General features: G+C 34.1%; 3 protein-coding genes across 3 annotated transcripts; all 3 read left to right on the plus strand.

The window, feature by feature from the left end:
• Positions 1 to 5,821: 5,821 nt before the first annotated feature.
• Positions 5,822 to 15,897, plus strand: LOC117331882 (protein CLN8-like). Its single transcript, XM_033890840.1, has 2 exons — positions 5,822 to 5,920; positions 13,199 to 15,897. The coding sequence occupies exon 2, from the start codon at positions 13,216 to 13,218 to the stop codon at positions 14,053 to 14,055; it is 840 nt and encodes a 279-aa protein (XP_033746731.1). The 5' UTR covers positions 5,822 to 5,920; positions 13,199 to 13,215; the 3' UTR covers positions 14,056 to 15,897.
• On the plus strand, positions 7,537 to 8,782 carry LOC117331881. Its single transcript, XM_033890839.1, has 2 exons — positions 7,537 to 8,190; positions 8,224 to 8,782. The coding sequence occupies exons 1-2, from the start codon at positions 7,538 to 7,540 to the stop codon at positions 8,648 to 8,650; spliced, it is 1,080 nt and encodes a 359-aa protein (XP_033746730.1). The 5' UTR covers position 7,537; the 3' UTR covers positions 8,651 to 8,782.
• A 2,920-nt stretch (positions 15,898 to 18,817) lies between the features above and the next one.
• Positions 18,818 to 23,619, plus strand: LOC117331883 (protein CLN8-like). Its single transcript, XM_033890841.1, has one exon. It carries the CDS (start codon positions 19,329 to 19,331, stop codon positions 20,166 to 20,168), a length of 840 nt encoding a protein of 279 aa, XP_033746732.1. The 5' UTR covers positions 18,818 to 19,328; the 3' UTR covers positions 20,169 to 23,619.
• The last annotated feature ends 1,004 nt before the right edge of the window (positions 23,620 to 24,623 follow it).

Consider the following 24,623-nt stretch of genomic DNA (forward strand, 5'->3'; position numbering starts at 1 on the left):
CCTATCTGTTCAGTGTATATATGATCTGTATGATAAAATTGTAAAACCTATATTGTTATACGGATGTGAGATTTGGGGTTTTACAAATCTACAAGTCATTGAGAGAGCGCACTTAAAGTTTTGTAAGTTATTATTAGGGGTCAAACGAAGTACACCAACGTCTATGGTTTATGGTGAACTTGGAGCTTATCCTTTGAATATCTCAGTTAAGACGAGAATGTTGACCTATTGGTCTCAATTGATTAATTCAAAAGAAAACAAACTAAATGTAATAACTTATAAACTGTTATGTCTAAACCAATACCGTAATAATAATGTTCCCTATATACGTTATATACAACAATTATTAGATGAATGTGGTATTAGCTATGTGTGGAATATCCAGTATATCCAGGAATTAGATACTTCTTGGATAAAGTCATATGTAAAACAAACACTCCATGATCAGTTTATACAGCAGTGGGATAATGATGTATTTAATTCTTCTAAGTCTGGTTGTTACAGAATTTTTAAAAACAAATTTGGTTTTGAATGCTATCTAGACGTTCTTACAGATAAAGAAAGAAATACTTTTTGTAAGTTCAGAACTACAAATCATAGACTGATTATTGAAACTGGAAGGTGGAATAATATTGAACGCCACGAAAGAATATGTATTTTTTGTAATAGTCAACAAATAGGAGATGAATTCCATTATCTGCTAGAATGCCAGTCATTAGCTGCGCATAGAAAATTATATCTAAATAAATATTATTATACAAGGCCGAACATATTAAAATTTAGAGATCTTATGAACTCAAACCACGTAAATACATTGAAAAAACTCTGTAAATTCATTAGTATTATCTTTAGCAATGTGTCCTCCATAGCATGATGTTACACATCATGTTCATCTTGACTTGATCGTTTTGTTGATTTGAAATTATATAAAATGGTATCATGCGTAACGATATGGTTAAATATCAGATGTTTTGATAAACTAATTGATACAGTCTGCGTGTGCATACTTTATACACTGGCTGAACAACTGTATATAACTTTTGTATTGTGTAAATATGTTTTCTCTGTACTGTTATGTATGGTTAAAGAGAAATAAATTGAATTGAATTGAGCTTAAAAGAAATTACCTTCCGGTCAGTGCGAAGATTTCAAAGAGGATTAATAGCCATTCTACTCACCTGTCGATACACTGGTCAGTAAACAAAAGATCGATAATTACGTATACCCACGTCAATGGCCAGTTTGACACGCATTACCGTAAGCTGTTTACGGCTCGTTACACACCAGGTAAATTTTTAGACACGACCCACTGGTCGTAATTGTGGGGGTAATTAACGTTAATTAGTGGTCGTTGGGACTGCCCAAGGTGGTCGTAATACGGAACAGCGGGGTGGTCGTAATAGTGAAGCGACCAATACAAAGATATATAGAGAAAAAAATCGGGACTGAAAAAAAGTGCCCGTAATAGCGGGGTGGTCGTAATTTTGAGGTGGTCGTAAGGTGAGGTTTTACTGTAGTAGAATTCGTTTGTCTTCTCATGAGTTACGTATTGAAATTGGGAGATATCATAATATAGAAAGAAACCGTAGGTTGTGCTCACTTTGTAGGTTGCAAGATATTGAAGATGAATTCCATTTCATCTTAAAGTGTCCTTATTTTGATTTATTACGAAAGAGATACATTAACCCTCATTATATTAGAAATCCTAGCATGTTCAAATTAATAGAACTGTTAACAACAAATAATATAAAGGATATCTCTAATCTTGCTAAATATCTTAAGTTCGCAAGGAAGAGAAGATTAGAAGGGCTTAATAACCAATAATTGTTTATAGTGATATAATGTTTCTCACGCATATGTTTTATTACTTATTGGTAGTTGATCTGTCTCTATGGAGGTACGGACAAAAGCCCCCCCGGACATTAGCCCCCCCGGACATTAGCCCCTAGGACAAAAGCCCCCCCCCCCCCCCCCCCCCCCCCCGGACATTAGCCCCTTTACACTAATCAAAAAGTGGACAAAAGCCCCTTCATAAAAAATAAATTATATTTTTTTTTTTTTTTTTTTTATGTTTTTATTTATTCATTTTTTTTTTTTAATTACAATATATGTTTTAGCAGTGGTTATATTAAGTGCTACATATATATGTAAGTGACTTCAGTCACCAGTGGCTTCTGCAATGTAAACAACCAGTTCGAAAAACAACTACTTGAACTGTTACATAAACAATAAGCTGTTTCACAGGTGTTTCGTAGGTTTTATATTCTCCTGGAAAGAAATATACCATTAATGGCTTCATTGTTTCTTTGATTTTAATTACATTGTATTCCTAAAATTAAACGTATTACAACACAGAGCAACATGTTTGGTTAGGTACAGTATGTACTTATTATATTATAATTTGAGACACTGCAAATAGGGATCAAATGTTTATTGCTTTTGTAGACATTTCTTTGATTATCAATATTTGCAGTATATTAGGAAGTCAAAAATTATGTGTAATCAGTAACAATTTGTTCATCATGGAGAACTCTCCTGAAATTTTTAGCTTACTTAATAATATAAAGTTTGAAAAAATAAATTATGATGTTTAACCACAGACATATAATGATACACTGACATTGAACCAAGGACCTTCATTTTGCACACAATTATTCTCCAAATTTCAGAGATAAAAACAACAATATATATATATATATAGTTTCTGTTTTTCAAAAGTACAGATTTATATCAAGTATACCAGCTAAATTTATAAAGAAGGGGCTTTTGTCCGGGGGGCTAATGTCCGGGGGGGCTTTTGTCCTAGGGGCTAATGTCCGGGGGGGGGGGGGGGGGGGGGGGGGGGGGGGCTAATGTCCGGGGGGCTTTTGTCCTACACTCGTCTCTATGGGCGATTCCAGTACAAATCTATGATATGATATTGTTTATGATGTCAATAGTAAATTAATTGTTATATACATATATATAATACATATGAATATGTGGGAAGGGTGTATATGTATGCAAGTGTTGTATATGTATATATGAGTGAACAGGCATACATGTGTGTGTATTGGAGGAAGATATAATTAATATGCCTACATGATGTCTACTTGGTATTTACAATCTGAATTTTACAATATGCCAGCAATTATTAATGTATATGTATTTTAATTTACTATAATATTAATGTTATGGTCATTCTCTACACTAAACGTTATATATCACGTTCATTTGTCGGTGTGGTGCGAACGTGATCAATAATTTTGTTATAATATGTATATTCACATGGCTACGGATGAGCCAAATGCGAAATAAAGAACTTGAATACGGCACCTCACTTCGATTCGTTTGATTATTCATCTCATTAACATCAATTAACTTATTAGACTACGAGAGCCTGTTAAAAATACCGTTAATTTATGACAATTTAGCGCGAACAGTGTTCATATTTCAAAATTCTGATGAAGTTTAATTGATATACAAAACAAATTGTATATATGCGTTCGGATAAAACGCAAGCATGATCTTTGTGATCGCCATTTCAAGCATTTAAATCTGTAATATAATTTTCATAAAGCATGTTATAAATTTTAAAATAACAATTAAGCATTTGATATAATTCGGACAGATTTTAAAGTAATGAAAGTTTTTGCTTTTAATTGGTCTTATAAACAAGGGAGGTAACTCGTAATATCTCTGACGACGAGGAATTAGACCACAGGTGTCTTTATCTGGTTAGTATTTATAGACAAAATATCAGCCTCTTCCTACTATGTTATATAGTATGAGTAATGGCTATTTTTTCTATAAATATATTAATCAGATGCAGACGTCTGTGGTTTGACAGATACCAAAGAATATTAGAATATCATTAGACATCCGTTGGCAGATTGAAAAAAAAAGATAAGTAAAGGTAATGGAAATAACGTCATATTGTATATATGAAGTTTTATCTATCGGTGTTTTTTCATAGATATGTATTGATCTAATTTCAAATTTTGTAATTTACTTTTAAATTAATGTTATTCCATATTTCCATCTTACTAAAATTTAGCTTCCCTTGAACCAGAGATAACACCTCAATTATTAAATGGTTCTAGATTATTTGTATTGGTGTGTAACAGATATCCTGTTGTTCAGAGATTCTAGTTTATTGTACAATGAAAATTAAACTATTTTATTTACACCCAGAAATACATTCCCGATTCTATTCCATTTTGACACACTGGTATATGCTATATAGTCGCTAAATGGACTCATATTTCATACTGCGTTTTGCTGTGTCTGTTTAGATTTGGACTGTTGTGTGATTGGACGTGTAGCGGGACACAAAACAAGAGTTCATCACGGCAATCTCGCTAGATAAATTGTTAAGTCGATATATTTGTCGGTTGATGTCGGCATATTTTTTGATGATGTTGACATCTTTAAGTCGTAAGTTGGCAACTCGATGGCAGAAATATGCCACCATACTATTATCAATTTTTTCAAATAGTTTTAAATCATGATATCAGCCGTTTTGAAAAATTAACGGGATAATTAAGTCCACATGTATTGGGATTCCAATAAGGTGAGAAAAGATAAGATCCCAAATTTAGTCGCCTCTTACGATCATGCAATAAAAAGAAACCATATATATGATAACTTACATGTCCTTTGTTTCCTCTTAGGTTTACAGTACGCAACTACGACCAGCGATCTCCTCAAGCAATTAATCAACGATCCAGGCGTTCTCAAAATGGACCAAACAAAATTCATGAGCATTTTAACAATCCTTTATTTAAACTTTTATTTTCATTTCAAACATCCCTTTGAAATCATTATATGTCTTGACTCTATGTACATATTTTCTATTTATGTTTTTAAGTTTATTTGTACAATATATAGTGTGTACATATTTCCTTTTAAGAAAAATGATTTGTTCAGTATAAATGGTTACGTATTTTCTTTTCAAAAGTTTTTTCTGTACATAAGTCATTCTGTACATATGTATGAATAACTCATGGTATATATGTATGTCCGTGAGTTTGCAGAATTAAGTATTCGCGATGATGTTTCATAGTGAATTTTATGAAATTTGTGGTAATAGAAACATTTATTGGACTTTTTATATTTTTCATAATTTTGGATTTCTTCGCCGTCTGATTTGCTTTGTAAAAATGTTACATTTAAAAGTTATTTGATTACATCCCCGCCAGCTGTCTGTCTTTTGAAAGTGATATGTATAATTCCTTTTTCTCTCATTGTTATCGGATTAAACCACGCAATATGTATGTACAGTTCAGTTAATTATCTCGCCTGTCTGAAATGTGACCATTTCAGTATTAAAATGTCACCAGCAATCATTTTATTAACTCTAGCTTAAATAATACGTGTAACGTTTTGTGATTTTAATTAGAACCTAGAGTTCGGACTGCACTTCGGAAATTCCGTAAATCGCCTGCTGACTCCTAGAAAGTTTAGTTTAATAAATACGATATCTTGGACCGTACTTCAACATCTTTGGATTTTATATATATTCTACAAAAATATTAGAACGACCGGGAAAAATCGTTGTGATATACGTCTCGAAGGTAACAGGAGCATTGTCAGCTGGACTTCAGTGTAACATATATAAACCTTCGACAGACCTATGACCAAGAGGAGCTCGATTTTTTGCGTTTAGGAATTTTGAATACTCCGGAAATCGCACACCAAATTATTATTATCATGTAACTAACAGCTTTCGCACATTCGGAATTTCAAACTTCTGAAACTTTACAAAACTACGAACGCGTTGTGATATTTGTATATCTAATCTGGTCACAGGCCGTCCCGTGATTAAACCTTGTGACTATCTCGCTGATACAACAGTATGGGGACGGAACGGGACTGAACATACCACACACGGTAAATAAATGTACTGTACTGGACACTGGATATACTTATCAAACAAAAGGTATGTACGTAAACCTTTGACCACTGGTCAATAAGGTGGGCTAACGTCCAACATTGTGCAGATTTTGTCCTCCACTGCCTTTGTATGGTGTTATTGTCGTTATTAACGACTTGAGCGTTTCTTACTTTTTTTCAAAGTACACTTCTTGCTATTATTATTTTTTATAGTGGAATTGTCTTTTATTCAAAATTATTGTTTAACCTTTAAATCAGTTAACAATTGTATTTATTGGTAAAATGGGGGTGGGGGGGGGGGGGGGGGGGGGGGGGGGGGGTAAAATCAACGACTGGTTTCTTGTTTTGATCTAAACTTTATTATTCATGATTTAACATTAACTTTATAACAACACATGGTATCCGCAAACAAGGTATAGTAACTTATGTAAATCCGTTTCCTCACGTTATCTAATTTAATTTGGACATGATGACTTAATTATTAAAATCCACATACACAGTTGTTACAGTAAGTTATTAATAAACGTACCTTTCATGTTTTGGTAACCGAAATAATGAAAACAATCAAACACAATTATCGAAATTGAAGAAACAGAATTGTTACGTCAGTATTGTATTATGCTTGTATGTCAGATCATAGATAAAACTGTACAAATACAGCAGATCATTTTAAAATATCTGTGTCATTTGACCAAAGTTAACCTTAGGTATGATAAAATTACACAGTTTTATGCAGATAGATTACGTAATCAAAGATGTCTCAAAGTGTTGTATTTTGCCCTTGAGGGTCGAAGTTGCTGTTTAATTTCGATGTCTGAAGAAGTTTTAGAATGTTTCCCACTTTCTGGATGATGAAGTTTCTTTTAACCATCGTTGTATAAAATGCTATCAAGGTATATTGTGTATTTGTAACCGATTGGTGTTATGTTAAAGTACAGCAAATTATTGGTGATAGTTAACTACATGTCCAAACAAAAATTTTGGTATCTTTAGATATTTATTCGTGTTTGAAATTCAACATTATTTTGCTATATAGACGACACTTCATGTCCATGACCACACTTCTGACAAACAAATCTCCGTTCAGATTTAGTTTACCTGTAAACCCAGGGCTCCTTAGGAAGCGACTACGGTCATCACAACTAGCCCAGGGTTACTGAGACTCACCGTCATGCTTGACCACAGACAGTATAATGATGTAATGGATCCAGTCGCGGATCCAGGAATTTGAAAAGGGAGGAGGGGGTCCAGTAATTTAGTGGTAATGCGAGCGCCGTAGGCGCGAGACGATTTTTTTTGGCGAGGGGTCTGGGGCCAAAATTTCGGAAAATGAGCCCCCCCCCCCCCCCCCTGGATCCGCTAGTGGGATCCCAGGTTACCTTGCACTTTTCCAATCAAACTTGACATACTATCCGTGTATTTGTTGTGTTCTCCTTTCTCCCACTTTTTAAAAATAACATAGGGACAGGTATGTTGTGATAGTCATTATAGTCTGCTTCATATATACCTTACCTGGATTTTACCTGTGTTCTCCCATGTGAACGATTTTGAAATGCAATTTATAGAAGACAACTGTCCTTCAATTGACTTACAACTAATTAACATATTCTTAATTATGTATGCTGATGATACCTTTGCCGAAACACCCCAAGGCTTGCAATAAATGCTAGACTCCCTGCTTAATTACACTACCAAGTGGGGCCTAACTGTTAACACTTCCAAGACAAAGATTGTTGTTTTTAGAAATGGGGGAAAATTGAAAGATAATGAAAATTGGAAATATGATGGGTGTGTTTTAGAGATAGTGAATGAATTCAACTATCTAGGAGTTTTATTGAATTATAATGGAAAATTTAAACAAACACAGAAAAAAATATCTGAACAAGGTCGAAAAGCATTATTTGCATTAATGAGGGTATGTAAGAAACAGTATTTTAATATTGAGACTCAATTAGCAGTGTTTGATACATATGTCAGTAGCATAGTCAATTATGGTTCAGAAATATGGGGATTCCATAAAGGCTCTGATATCGAAAAACTTCATATCAATTTTTGTAAAAGGTTGTTAGGTGTGCGCAAATCTACTCCAAATATGATGGTATATTTCGAATTAGGCCGTTATCCATTGTACATAACAAGGAAACTTAGAATTTTTAAATATTGGTTTAAATTGCTCAATACTGAAAATTGTATATTGAAATCGTGTTATGAAAATATGCTCCTATTTAAGGACCAATGGGTCTGTGAAATCAAAGATGATTTGAATCGCTTAGGCTTAGGTTATATTTGGGACGCCCAGAATGGAAACGATTTTACTTTTGCAATAATTAAGGAAAGATTATTTGACATTTTTAATCAAAATGGATATAGTGCTATTATAGATATGTCGAAAGGTTTGCTTTACAGGGAATTAAATGATAAAATTCTATTACAATCGTATCTAACAAAATCAGTTAATATCAGCTATACGAAAGAAATTGCTCGGCTCAGACTGTCAGCTCACAAGTTGAATATTGAATCTGGGCGATATGTTAGCATTGATAGAAGTAAAAGAGTTTGTACTCTATGTAATCTTAATGATATAGAAGACGAATTTCATTTTGTTTTAGTTTGTACTAGGTATTCTGATTTAAGACAGAAGTATTTAAAATATTATTATAAAAATAATCCAAGTGTATATAAGCTTACTCAATTACTTAATACAAATAATGTTAAAGACTTGTGTAATCTTGGGAAATATCTGTTAGCGGCAAATAAGTGCCGATCACAAGCATGAGATATATATATATATTGTAATAATAATATTGATTGATGTTACTATTATATTATATTATTGCTTTGTTCATTCTCCTGTGGCCAATTTAACATTTTGTATATATGTAAATATCCTGTATATCATATGTTTACACTGATGAGTCCTAAGACTCAAAGTAATAAATGAACTTGAACTTGAACTTGAACCCACATTACCTGGATTTTACCAGAGAATTGTATATATCTGATATACAAGTCTCTGATTTTACCTATATTCTCCGACATTACATGGTTTTTACCTCTATTTTACACAAACTTTGAATTCATCTCATTTCATTACTATTTAATCAATTTTACATACAATACACCATTTTCATCAACTAGATTTGCAGAAGACATCTATAGTACAACAACGTATATATATTATAGATATTTCACTGCTTGAAATGATTAAAAATACGAAACAAAATCACATCAGGCCATTTACTACTATCCGATAACCATTATCAAAATGGCTAAATATCGCCGATATTTTTCTTGATACTAATATAATTAACTTAACTGATTACAAACCATATATATACATAAAGGATTGGAAAACAAGTTAAAAGCTTATACTAATTCCTTTCCTAAAACACGATTACGGTGTTAAATCATGGAATGTACACACAGGGATTTTCCTACAATTTTTCGTCCGTGTCCAGGGTCCAGGGTCCATTGTCCAGGGTCCATTGAATTGGGATTTTTTTAACGCGAGAAAATGTGAAATTGGAAAAAAACAGAGGAAAGTGAAATTCAATCAAATTCATGTTCTCCTTAGAATATCTAGGTTTACTTAGTCATTACATTTGATAAATATTATTTTTGGATTAAACTATTGAGACCAGTGTTTAAGCTGTCTGATTTAAGTATACAAACATCAGGATGGCTATGTCTATCACTATTCCCTGTCAACCAATAACAAGGCAAATGCAGATTCGGATGAAAAGCATTACTAGTTGTGTACGCATATTAAAATTTTATGAATAATCTATCATCCATTGTCCAGTGCTAAGTGTATATGCCAAGTATTCTTTGTATACATGTAAACGATTACTACTAACTGCTAATTGCTATTAGATAATTGTGCTTTTCATTTAATTTCTAATCAGCCAATGTCTAGTGCTAAATATGCTAAGTATGCTTTTTACTTTGCACTTTTACAATTCAAGGACATACTATCCGTGTATTTCACCTATACATCGCCAAATATTAGCGAATCCAATTTATTTCCTTTCAAAAAAATACAAAGCCATTTCTGGAACTAGCATCATTATAAAAATAAACAAGTTGTTTATCCATTTGTCTGAAAGGTACTGCTATCAATATTTTACCTGAGTATTGATTATAAATACTAAAAAAATCACTGACACATGTACCTACCCCCTCTGAAGTGGTATTTTGTTACATAGGGTAGGTGAGTTTGCAACACTGAAAGTTAAAATCTAAAATGTATTTTTAGAATTCAAACATAGGAGTACCTTTGTAAATGTCATATCGTTATCAATAGAAATGTATAATTTCGTACCTGTTACCTGTTTTGAGATAGATTTTTTAACGTTTCTACTTATTCTTGCTGTAAACGAACCAACCAGTTTGGTTTATTAGGAGGAGTTGGTAGGCCTTTGTGAATACAAGAGTGTTCCATTTTCAAAAGAAACACAGGTAAAACCATAGTGTCGGAAACACCCTGGTGTTTGTACAAACTATTTCAATAGCAATACAATAATATTTACTGGAAGTCTGGTCATGAACCTTAACGGTAGACAATACCATTTAGCCTGTGTTACAGGAGGTGTTTCTCAATGATCAATCCTAGGTCCATTAATTTTCTTAGTCTTCATCAACGACATTTTTAGTAATACCAATTGCAACATTAGATTATTTGCTGATGACACATCTCTCTATGTAATAGTGGAACCCCGGATCTGTTAAATGATAACCTTACACAAATTAAGGAATGGTCCATCACATGGCATTTTAACTTTAACCCTTCTAAAAAAAGTAAAAAGAAAACAACTAACAAACTGAATCATCTCTACTTGTGTATGAATGATATCGCACTAACATGTCACAAACACTTAGGTATCACTCTATCAGCCGACGGAAATTAGATTGATCATTTACAGCATCTTATAAGTAAAACCTCTAAAAACTTAGTTTTCTAGAAATCTCAAATTAGGATAGATAGAAATCACTTCAAACCTGATACTGTTCTTATATCAGACCTTTACTAGAATATGTGGATACTGTCTGGGATAATATAATATTAGGGTACAGTAAACTAGGATCCTGACTGGGACTACAGAACTCACTAGTCATGATCGGAGAATCTGGTTTATATACAACATCTACTCATAACACCAGAGGAGCCGAACCTGTCTATCAACTTCCAAGCCGAACTTATCTTTATAAAAACTCTTTCCTGCCTTCTTCTGTTCACCTATGGAACGCATTCTCCGATGTAATAAAATGCATCCCGTCTATTACTAGCCTTGAAAAATCCTTAATGCAGATACCCCAATTCCTCAATGCTATGATCATTGTAAAACTAGACACGGTTACTTTACAGCTCTATAAACAACCCCGTATACTCTCGTAGTCTTGTTTAATTACAGTCCTCGGTGTTCACGTAACCAATCCGATGTAACTACACAACACTTCCTCCCCCAGTATCCTAACTATCAGTAAATAAGAATGGAACATTTTAGAAACCTTCCCCATATTATAATGTTAGTATTTTACTATGTGGTAACCCTGATATGCCATATCAGTTTAATAAACATATTTTTAATAGTGTTCAAAACTATATTAGTCCCTCTAAATATTTTAGTAAGCACTGACACACATTCATTCTCACTTTCTTATAGCCTTACTTGATAAAACACAGTGTTTATAAATATCACAATCCACATACAGACCTGGTTAACGTATACCTTGGCAAGATTAAAATGCAATAAATTTCGGCTTCTGAACATATCTAAAGTCTTGTATCGCTAAACCAACAACAGTTTCCTCTACTCAACCCTTGCACCCTTTCCTTTCCCCTTCCTTTCATTTATGAATCAATTTATAACATCATTTGACAGGACTGTCCTCCTGCTTAAGTTATAATACGGAGACGGATTAATATAAATATATTGTACTTGATTCTGAATCCAACTATCTGCATTAATGTTGTTGTACTGCTTGTTACTTGTATTGATTTATCAATAAAATACAGTTTCAACTAACCTGTGTTATTGATACAGTACTAAATCCAGATTTCAGTATTCTGCATTCGAAATAAAACTACCCCCGATCCACCAACCCACCCCAATCCCATCCCCGCTTAAAAAAGAAGGAAAAAAAGAATAAATGAATAACAAAAATCAAACTATAATGTCACGTGACAAACATGGTTATTTGATAGTGTAATCAGTAAGAAAATGTAAAATGCGTATAAGCAGTTTAAAAATTCTCCTTCTTTCCATGCAAACGGTCATTGAATAACGTCCGGCCCAAGATTCATCCATATTAATTCCTTAATTTGTCCACAGGAGAGCGTTTTTGCTGTTAAGAGGACATTTAAGTTACAGAAATTTCCATAAATTCTACATTTACCGTGCCGCTTACTAGTACTATTTTTGATTTTTTGACCAGCACGTTTTTTTTTTATAAATATCTAACAAAAGACCGACAGAAGAGGCAAGAAGATGGACTTAAATATTGCAGGAGTTAATCTGACAACAGTAAAAGTAATAACATGAAAACACAAAAACAAACATTTATCGTTTAAGTTATATTAACTGAATAAAGGGGTTATTTTCGAAATTAAACAATTTTATGTAATATATATCGTAAATGGCTCGTGATCTGACCGGCCTTGAACTCACGATCTACGGCACCTAATCATACAGCTATATATATATTAGACTGACAAGCGACACAGGTAATAGTTTTTGTGCAGGCTTCAGATAGGATTTTGGCAAATAATCTTTCTAGCCTATAGGATTCATGAAGCCTTTTCGACATTTTAGGATTCGTTAGTGATGTCAGGGGCTAAAGGTGTGGAACTCCAGATTGTCGGGACGTTAGCAAAGCCAAAACGGTTCTAATCTGATGTAAAAATACTGTAAAGATTGTTCATATTTATTCTAAATCCCCGCTAAAAGTTTGAGGAATTTCCAGACTTGGCATGCAGGAAAGCGGTGTACTATTTGCCCATCGACGTAACGCTGAATATTTGGATCTTGTGTCTTCGCAATTACGTATATTTTTATTGAGAATATTTCTAATTGTTAGAGTACATGTTTTCCTACTTACGTGAATGCTTTTACATTAGCCATGTCTATGGAGTCCTTTGTGGTGGACTCTGCAATATACATCAACCGTTTGTATTTAAGCATTTACATCATAGCAACCGCTAGGGTCATAAAAAGACGGTTTTTACCGATGTTTCATCATCTATTGCCTTTGTATTTTGACACTACATTTCTATTTTGAATGAGGTCATTTAAGGTAGAATATTTATTTATGTATTTATTTTCAGGACTACCGGACAATAGGATGGGTTTGGTGGAACACATTTACCCTTACCTCGCGGAGGCAGATTACTTGAATCCTTTCGTCAAACTAAAATTCGTGGGTTTCTCCTTTGTATTCTTCTCAGTCCTATACCTTCTATCCGCCGCGCTAGGATCCCTAACGAAGACGTACGGAAACCTCCGCCAAAAGGAGAAGATCTTCTGGAACCTGGCAGTAGTCCGCGGGGCGTATGGACTTTTCTGTATTGTCGTTGGAATATGGGCTATTTTCTACGACACAGAGCTTTTAGAAGATGCAGTGTTTTCCACGACCCCAACAAGCTACTTTGCTTTAACAACAACTGTCGGATTTTTCGTGTTTGAATGTGGAACGTTACTGATTTCTGATATCGTTTACAGGAAAGCCAGTTTTCTATTAAATCTTCACCACTGGTTATCTCTCAGTGGGTACTCGTTACTCTTGTACCTGGAAAGTACACACTGTTTTGGTACAAAGGGTCTTATCCTAGAAATGAGTACGCCATTCTCTGGGATCTGCTGGACACTGCTGAAGGCCGGTAAGGCACATACTCTTTTATGGAAGGCGAACCAGTTCCTGTTGGTTCACACTTTCCACCTACGTTCTGTGGCAGAATGCTACATGTGGTACCTGACCTACCAGAACTGGGAGCGAATCTGGTCCGCCATGCCAACCGCCATGTTTATTTCTCTGTACACCCAGCTCGTGCTTGTCACGTTCCTTATGACGCCGTATTGGACTTATAAGAAGACGCAGCAGATGATTACCCCTGTCGACTGGAACTTCGAGGACTCGGACAAAAATAAAACGACGAATGATTCAGTCACCAAGAAGGCCGTTTAAATTCCTATGAACATAGAACAGCGGTATGATAACGTCTACAGCAACGACGTCAGATGGAATATCAAGGGACACTTCCTATAATTGGTCAGCCTCTTTACAATCATGGAAACTGTAACATTTACACTGAGCGGATGATAGAAGTTGACAATGTTGACTAGCATACTATTTTGAGGTGTGCTTTTGGTATGTTATGCCGGTGAAATATTCTGGCCAATACTTATACTGTGCAATAATTATTAATTGATATACATGTACGTGATATTTGTCCGTGGTGCACTATCGGTAAACTGAATCCATTGTGATGAAAATTAATGAGTGGAAACAAAGTGAGGAGGTGGGATGATATTTTGTAATTTGAGGGAATTGCCTTTTCTCACTTCTATTTCTCTTAATACCGTAACCCAGGATATTGAAATAGTGTATATGGATACAACAATGGTTGTGAAGTGGTGAGAGTTAGTAAAGATGTATGTTGTCATAACGGTGGCACATTTTTTCATAAAAAATGTGAACCTGTCAGTAAATCAGAATGTATAGAATATATGTATAGAAATTAATGTGAACATGACGGTTGATAAGAAATTTTGGCTATGGATCAGAATGTTTGTTTGATGTGAACCTACGTTATAGGATGTGCACCCGGCGATTGGTCAGAATGATATGCGTATATAAGTAGATGTGAACCTAGAAACAGATCAAAATGTTGTGAGTAGATGTGAACCTAATTGTGGTTCAGTGATATGAGTAGATGTGAACCTAGAAGCAGATCAGAATGTTATGAGTAAATGTGAACCTAGAAACAGATCAAAAGGATATGAGTAGATGTGAACCTAGAAACATATCAGAATGTTATGAGTAGATGTGAAAATAGAAATATATCAGAATGTTATGAGTAGATGTGAACCCAGCAACATATCAGAATGTTATGAGTAGATGTGAACCTAGAAGCATATCAGAATGTTATGAGTAGATGTGAACCTAATTGTGGTTCAGTGATATGAGTAGATGTGAACCTGTCAGTGGACCAAAATGTTATACATTTTGAATTGTATATGCTATGTTATGTGAACTTCTTGTAAATGTGTACCTGGGATAGCTTGAAATTTCTGTAGATGTGAAATTAGGGTGGATCGAAATTGTTATGAGTAGACGTGAACCTTTGGCGGATTGAAATTGTTATGGGTAGATGTAAGCCTTGGGCGGATTAAAATTGTTATGGGTAGATGTGAACCTTGGGCGGATTAAAATTGTTATGGGTAGATGTAGGCATGAGGATGGATTGAAATTGTTATGTATGCGTATAGGTGTGAGCCTAGTGGTAGAAACTAGTACGTATATGATAACGTATAAATCTGACCATGAAGTGATGTAATAAAAGAGACTGGTGACTATTTCCTACTATCTGATGATGACAAGGCAGCATACCTAGAGTAGTACCTAACATACGTGTCAGACAAGGCTATCGGTTTATATGACCGGGCGATATTATCTCACCAATACTGTAATTCGGTCAAGCAGCTATTATAGCTGGTGACATGATCTCCTGTCTGTGCTGATATACATATGAAACAATGATACTTATCAGGAACGAATAAAGATCAGATCGTTATCGAGGAATGTTTAATGCATTGTGACAAAAATATGATGTGCATGTTCTGGGAAAGAACTGTATATAAACTGACCCGCAGCTTTCAGTATTGAATAATGAGTGTTAAATTATTTGTAGACTATTTACAAATTTATATTGTCTCATTTTGTAGTTATGATCAGTAACTGGCATACACGTGAAAAGATGTCAATTTTTCTAAATTTTCAGAATCGAAAATAAATGTTTAAACATTATACCCATTCTGGTTGTGTTAATATCAATTTAGGTGCCATATCAAAACAATGGGTTATTGTGACACAGAACTTTAAATTACGTCACACATTTCCTCGGTCACCACTAAATTAACAGTCGACTTTCAGTAAACCATAATTCTCAATACTCAAACACAATAGAAAGAGAACAATAAAATGAACGTTATATTTTTATTGAGAAACAAATTCATGTGTTCTGAAAGAGGAAGCGTCTTTTGTTTCATCGGCAAGAGCCGCTGTTTAAATGTAGGTAAAATCCAACCAGTGGAAGCCATTATATCAAAGATTAAATTTGCTCAAAGGTACCATCGGCCTACAATTTTACATTCCTGTGTTGCAAGTTATAGTTGATATCCCGATTATGAGAATTTTGATAGTAAAAGCAAAGTCCTAAATATCGAATCAACTGTGACCTATATATGTAGGTAGAGGGATCAGAGATTGATATTTAGATAAACGGGTTTTTTTTTTACATCGGGAAATGGAAACCGTCACGCTTATCATACAGCTAGGTAGCTAGTTATCACTGTTCGAGTTCTTGGACGTGAGTATTACATCTGTGGTATATTCAATATGAATGGTCCACACATTTCTTAATATGTCCTACATGAAATTCAACATCTTCTTTGTTACCTATTCTGATATAGATCTTGAATAGATTCAACCTCCTATAAAAAAAAAATAGCAAAGAGAAAGACACAGTGGAAATAAATAGTGTAAAAAAAAGACAGGTGTCCGAAGTTAAGCGTCTTTCACATCATCGACGTCACCCTCCATATACTTGACACCGAAGGTAATCAGGAATATGTTAAGTCGATATAATTGTCGCAGTACAGACGGAATAAAAGCGCGCTCCTTGAATTAAGAATAGAGGGTGGCAGTGTAAAATCAGAAGAGGATGTTTATGTAAATTTGTTAAATTATAATATGGATTTCTGCGATATTCAAGATCCAAAATAAACAATCGATACGTATTATCATGTTTATTTAATTAAGATTTTTTTTTACATTTTTATCAATCAAAATTTACATAATATATAATACTATAATATATATTATATATTTTTTATCTTCTGCTATTGCTGCTTTGTTAAACTGTTAAATTACCTTTTGATCTGCTTAATGTAATATTACTTAATTATAATTAAGGAGTAATTTAATTATATCTGTAAGCCTGTACATTCAGTACAGAAAGGTCATTCAGTATGTACATGTACATGTATACAGTAGTCCCGTTTGATAAACCCATACTGGTCAAGTGGTCAAATATGTACACATGTACGGCCCATAATTAGAGTGACCTGTGCCGTTATCGATGTTGACACTGGCCAGGTAGATATCAACACCCTGTCCTGTATCAAGGTGTAGTAATTGTAGAAATACACAACTCAATCGACAGATTAATTCAGGTGTTGTTCCTTAATGAATGAGAAGGGCGTTATTTCAGTTCCAATATAATAAGACATAGAGTAGTGACACTCTCTTACAGTTGTGTTATAAATTAATATACATGTAATTGTAATATTACTTTATAAAACAATACATATTCTAGTTGTATGAACTATGACTGTTACAATTACTGCAACGACCAGATCGGGACTCGAACCCGGGACCTAGACGGACGTTCCAACCATTTGGGCTAGATGGCCATCGGCGTTCAACCGGTCCAGTTCCTATATACCCCGCCCCTTCAACAATCTCTTCAACCCTGAAGACACACGGGACGATATGGTATTTAGTTGGGCGTCACATGTAACAGAAGACGAAAAATGCATCGATAATACGAGACTCGAACTCGGGACCTCCGAACTCGAGACGGACGCTATAATTATTAGAGCTACCTTGTCATCGACGTTAGGTCCATCCCGTTCCCGCTACAGAGTCAAATAACAAATAGGGATCTCTTTTAGAGTGGGTTGTATCAACTTTAAAAGTATGTCGTTTTATCAAGAATTAGTATAGCTTGAAATATAAAATTGGAGTCCTAAACATTTTCATAGTTAGTGGTACATGTATATCCGGTTGGGGACAAGTTAGTTAACAGACGTGCATCATTTGTTTGGGATTCATAAAATCCCTTCTAACAACATTTTATCTACGGTTATGTTTGCGGGTCATAGATATATATATATTGAACCTGACAAAGTCCATAATTTCCAACAGTGTATATATTAGTATGAAATATGACTTTATTTCTCCTGAAATATGCGTCCCAATTTATTTCTTTATAACAATAACAATAAATTATTAAATAATTACTCTTTGGGTCCGATTTTTTTACTGAAAAATGTTATACTGACAAAAAGCAATTGAAGTCTGACGAAATAAGCAATCTATAATGCTTAACATAGTCACGTGTTAAGTATGCTACTATCACAAGGACATTTTGTGATAAACTAATGCATAGTGTTAAAACTGACTCTAATTTCAATTTCAATTCATTTGTAATCTTTTTTTTTTTAATTTGAAAAGACGTTTCCCAAATAGGATTATTAGAGGTTTCAATATGTATTTATATCGTTTCACCTTTTAAATGTATCATTTACCACAGAGCATATGAACAGAATATACGCGTAAATTACTGCCCTTTTTGGTGTACCTATAACAATTTAGTTAATTGTCCATTCTGTTTTGAAGGAGGATTGTTATACAAGTCTCCCTGGTCAGTTTGATGCATTAGGTTAATTTGACATAGTTGCTCATTATTTACACGCGTTGTTTTTAACATAGGTATGTATGCTTTGTAAGCAGTTAGGCATTGGACTTTGTAAGGAACAAATCGGGCTTATTTTGGATACCCGCCGTACAAGTCAGAAAGTTATCTTACATCAAATTCCAAAGTCAAATTGAACCAGTTCTTAGTTCTCCATAACAGTGGGGAAACCTTTACGTTACTATGACTTCACAAGTGATCATACAAAAGACACGAGTTTTAAGCACCGTCCAATATAAATTGATAGTTGAATATAGTTGAAGAAAAATGAATCAAATTACATAATACAGCTGTTTTGTCCCTCAGGGACTCGCCGCATACCAAGCAAACGTGATCCTTGGAATAAATATGCATTAAGCTTGGCAGCAACCTGAATCCTACAAGGCGATCACTATGCACGGTGGTGATGACTGATTAAATATAAACCAAAGGTCCATGTAGTAATCCAGACACGTGTTGGTACATGTTTGGACAAGATGAGATAAATAGACCTAAGTAACAGCATCACTGGCGCAATTCATGTACAAATATTTGATAAAGTTATCAGCCCTGCTGATTCAATAGAGCAAAATCAGTACTCTCGCACGTTTGATTATAAATAAAGATTGTACAAGAATGTATCCCATTGTCTACACATACAACTAGATATGCGACGATAGTCTGGTCAGTCACTGTATCAGTCTCCACTGCTTTCATCACGATGGCATTGGTAGAAGATATATTTCCTTATTTGGTGAAAGCGGATTATGGAAAGACTCCTACAAAAGTGTTATTTACCTTGGCATCTTTCACATTTTTTACTTTCGTGTATCTTCTCTCTGCTGCCTTTGGGTCATTGACGACAACGTACAGAAACTTGAGGCACAAAGAAAAGATATTTTGGAACCTGGCGGTAGTTCGTGGTGTATATGGCACTTTTTGCACGGTCATTGGAATTTGGGCTATCTTCTTTGACTCTGAGCTTGTAAAGGACCCGGTTTTTTCTACAACACCTACAAGCTATTTCGCTCTGGCTGCTAGTCTGGGATTTTTCTTGTTTGAATGTGGAGTTTTACTTATAGCAGATATCGTGTACAAGAAATTCAGCATTATGTTAAATCTTCATCACTGGTTGGCTTTAGTCGGATTCTTCTTAATCATGTTCCTGGACAGCGCTCATTATTTTGGTACAAGCGGCATTCTTTTAGAGATGAGTACGCCATTCTCTGGGATCTGCTGGACACTGCTGAAGGCCGGTAAGGCACACACTCTTTTATGGAAGGCGAACCAGTTCCTGTTGGTTCACACCTTCCACCTACGTTCTGTAGTAGAATGCTACATCTGGTATGTGACCTACCAGAACTGGGAGCGAATATGGTCCGTCATGCCCACCGCTATGTTTGTTTCTCTGTACACCCAGCTCGTGCTCGTCACGTTCCTAATGACGCCATATTGGACTTACAAGAAGACGCAGCAAATGATTAACCCTGTCGACTGGAATTTTGAGGACTCGGCAAAACACAAGGAAATGAATGGATCAGCTACCAAGAAAGATAGTTAACATTGCGTGTCTATCATTTCTTATTTCAACAGTATGTATGGACAATGAGATTTTAAGCAAAAATATGACATGCGAGTAATATAACTGACAATCCGAACACTAGTGTGTATAAGGCTTGTACAATACATGCTTAACGTTTGTAGTTTTGATTATAAACATTCTTAAATAAGATCATTAAGTTGCCAAAAACTAAGTGTGGTTAACAAAAGGACAACATGTTGCATTTATACGGTGGCAAAGATCATTAAACATTTGATATGCATAGAATGTATTCAATTTTAACAAATGTTATTGACATAGAGAAAAGTCAATAGGATTAGACATCTGGCATAGATGTTGCATTTATTCTAAACTATTTTATGACTCCTGCCCTGATCGGGCTTCGAACTCACGATCTACGGCACCAAATCGCCTAGCAGCGTATACCACTGCTCTTAACAAGAACGTTTCAATGGCGCAGTGATAGTCGGCCCGATAGCTGCGGGTATTTCCGGCTAGGCGATTCGGATCATACATAGGTTTGTTAGTAGAGTTATATAGTGAGGAAATTCGGGACCAAGTCAAAAGTTCGATACAGCGAGAAATTCGAATCAACTAAGTTCGAATCATCGAGGTTTGACTATATTAGCGTGTTTTGCACTGGAATCTATGCGTTATATCACGATTCCACTAATGACACATTTCTATGGCATATACATTGGTGATAGTTTGTAGTTCATATGTATGACTACAAACGGCCAGAAGAACGAAATGAGCTGTTCCGTCTTCAAAGTTAAAATATGGATAATTTCGGTGTAACCTGTTCCCATTACAAGAGTATGATTATAATGTTTAATTATAATAGGAATAACGTCCTGTATTTACATGTTATGGTTTTTTCATGGCAAGCCAATTTGTCATTTATTCATGGAATAAGGCCGGAGGCCGAGTGCAATATAGCACATGGTCAACTACCAGCACCTCGGGTCAACTATTTTTTACTATAGGGAAGGCATGATATGTTTATAAAATATATAACTTATAATTCAGCATCAAAATGTTTCTGTACTTAATATTTGAATATTTTCAGTTAAGATACATTTTTATTCCTTATAACGCATTCTTTACAAACTACTAATTAATTGAATATATTTGATATTTTAATATAATTATATTGTAATTATAGTGTGTAAACAGAAATATATTTCAATTTGTTTATTGGACAGCAGATATGGGATGTTGATATGCTTTATGAACGTTTAATATGATTTAATATGAAAGAAACTACATTTTGTAGTACTAATTATAGAAATAGTATAGACTAATAGACATAGACTACATAGATATGTCATATTTACCAATTGTATTCGTATATTCATATATAAATGCACAACTACTAAGTTAAGTTATTTCATAATAAGAAATATGATTTTTCAATATGAAAGATATCAAAAGTGAGATCAGCGAAATACAACTAAGGATAACATTTCTTCACTTATTATTTAAGATAAGATATATGGTTAACTATATACCAAAAGTACCGATATACCACCTATAGCAAACGTACATATAAATGCATGAACAAACTTATCTATCCAATGATATTTGTATTCAAGATCAGATATCTTAGCTGTAGCTTTACAGATATACGTGTATAATTGATGGCGGTAATGCTATCATATAATTTGGCTAATTACTGCATCAACATTTCTCCATGATTAAGTGATAGCTTGGCTTGCCATATTGTTTTTGCTAGTCGAATATTGCATGTAGATTTCATGGTTTCTGTTGGCATAAACATTAATATAAATTTCAGGGTTTCATCTATTTTTTATAACAAATATTTGCTCGTGCTAGTTTAAATATTGCATATCTATAAAGATTTCGTGGTTACCGCTAGTTTAAATGATATTTATCTATAAATAGTTCTTGGTTACTGTTAGTAAATTATATATAGAAATTTCATTGTTTGTGCTGGTTTAGATAATACAAATTTATGTAAATTAAACGGTTTGTGCTAATTTATATGATATATATTTATTACGAGTTTATGGTTTGTGCTAGCTTAAGAAATACATTTCTATATCGATTACACGGTTACTGCTAGATTAAATGTATATATGTATAGAATTCGTGATTACTGATTGTTTAAATGAAACATCTTACGATTTCATGGTTTGTGCTAGTTTTCATTATTATTTTATATATAGAAAACACGGTTAGTGCTAGTATAAATGGTACATATCTATACAGATTATACGGTTATTGCTAGTTTCGTATATATCTATATGTCATGGTTCGTGCCAGTTTTAATGATACATGTCTATATAGATTTTATGGATTGTGCCAGTTTTAATGATACATGTCTATATAGATTTTATGGTTTGTGCCAGTTTTAATGATACATATCTATATAGATTTTATGGATTGTGCCAGTTTTAATGATACATATCTATATAGATTTTATGGATTGTGCCAGTTTTAATGATAGATATTAATCTATATATATTTTATGGTTTGTGCCAGTTTTAATGATACATATCTATATAGATTTTATGGTTTGTGCCAGTTTTAATAATACATATCTATATAGATTTTATGGATTGTGCCAGTTTTAATGATACATATCTATATAGATTTTATGGATTGTGATAGTTTAAATGATACGTATCTACAGAGACTGTATATAGATTTTATGGGTTTTTTTTATAGTTTAAATGATGCATATCTACAGAGACTGTATATAGATTTTATGGTTTGTGCCAGTTTTGATTATACATATCTACATGTATATCGATTTTTTGGTTTGTACCAGTTTAAATGATACATATCTACAGAGACTGTATATAGATTTTATGGTTTGTGCCAGTTTAAATAATACATATTATATATATTTTATGGTTTGTGATAGTTTAAATGATACATATTACATAGATTTTATGGTTTGTGATAGTTTAAATGATACATATTACATAGATTTTATGGTTTGTGATAGTTTAAATGATACATACGATTCGTTTAGCTGAATTGATACATTAGATTTCATGTTTTTGTTATTTTGAATAATTATTAAGGTTTCATAGTTTTTGATAACACTACAAATTTAGATTAATTTCCATGGTATCTGCTAGTTTAAACACTACTTGTAGATTCTGTAGTATATATCATGTAATTCTACATAATATTATGTCTATATACTCTGTATTATAAGTATTATTACAGATATATATATATATATGTTAAGACGTTATCGAGGTTTCCTTGGGATCACATTTAACACTTTATTATGTGTATCTAAAATTGTTATGTTTATTACAATCAATGCAAATTGTTGGACTCAACATTTCAACAATTTCAAAGTTTCTAATGATTTCTATCATACAGTATTTACAAGCAAGCTTACAAACTAACATATTAATCACAAATAAATGTGTTGATTTAAATACAATAAATTAACTACAATATCTATGATCGTACGTGTTGGTATATATCAATATAATCATATTCACGACAGTAATTAAGACATTGACATTTGTATGGTGGTAGAGGTGGGATAGTTGGAGCGACATTTGTATGGTGGTAGAGGTGGGATAGTTGGAGCGACATTTGTATGGTGGTAGAGGTGGGATAGTTGGAGCGACATTTGTATGGTGGTAGAGGTGGGATAGTTGGAGCGACATTTGTATGGTGGTAGAGGTGGGATAGTTGGGGCGACATTTGTATGGTGGTAGAGGTGGGATAGTTGGAGCGACATTTGTATGGTGGTAGAGGTGGGATAGTTGGAGCGACATTTGTATGGTGGTAGAGGTGGGATAGTTGGAGCGACATTTGTATGGTGGTAGAGGTGGGATAGTTGGGGCGACATTTGTATGGTGGTAGAGGTGGGATAGTTGGGGCGACAGTTGTATGGTGGTAGAGGTGGGATAGTTGGGGCGACATTTGTATGGTGGTAGAGGTGGGATAGTTGGGGCGACATTTGTATGGTGGTAGAGGTGGGATAGTTGGGGCGACATTTGTATGGTGGTAGAGGTGGGATAGTTGGGGCGACATTTGTATGGTGGTAGAGGTGGGATAGTTGGGGCGACATTTGTATGGTGGTAGAGGTGGGATAGTTGGAGCGACAAACTTTCACGATGTACTTGAGATTAGAGTTGATGGTATGTAACATAATTTAAAATATCTGCCCCAGATATAAGTTATATCTACCATCGCTATCTATGATTACAATAGATTACATACTCTACACTGACGTGACGTGTCCTTCTCAGCCGATAATGATTTATTATAGAAGCTAAGAAGGTCATGGGTTTTATTTTACAGTTTAAGTTAAGCTTTCTTTAATACTGAAATATCTTCTTTTTTTTTACATCCCCCTTCTCTATTTTAAATATGTTAATTATTTGTTTCGAACCTTTTTTATTTGTCCTACTTCCCTTCTGGATTACACTTCATCATTATACACTAAGTTGTGGACCT

This window comes from Pecten maximus, chromosome 7 (genome assembly GCF_902652985.1).
Source record: "Pecten maximus chromosome 7, xPecMax1.1, whole genome shotgun sequence".
Lineage (NCBI taxonomy): Eukaryota > Metazoa > Mollusca > Bivalvia > Pectinida > Pectinidae > Pecten > Pecten maximus.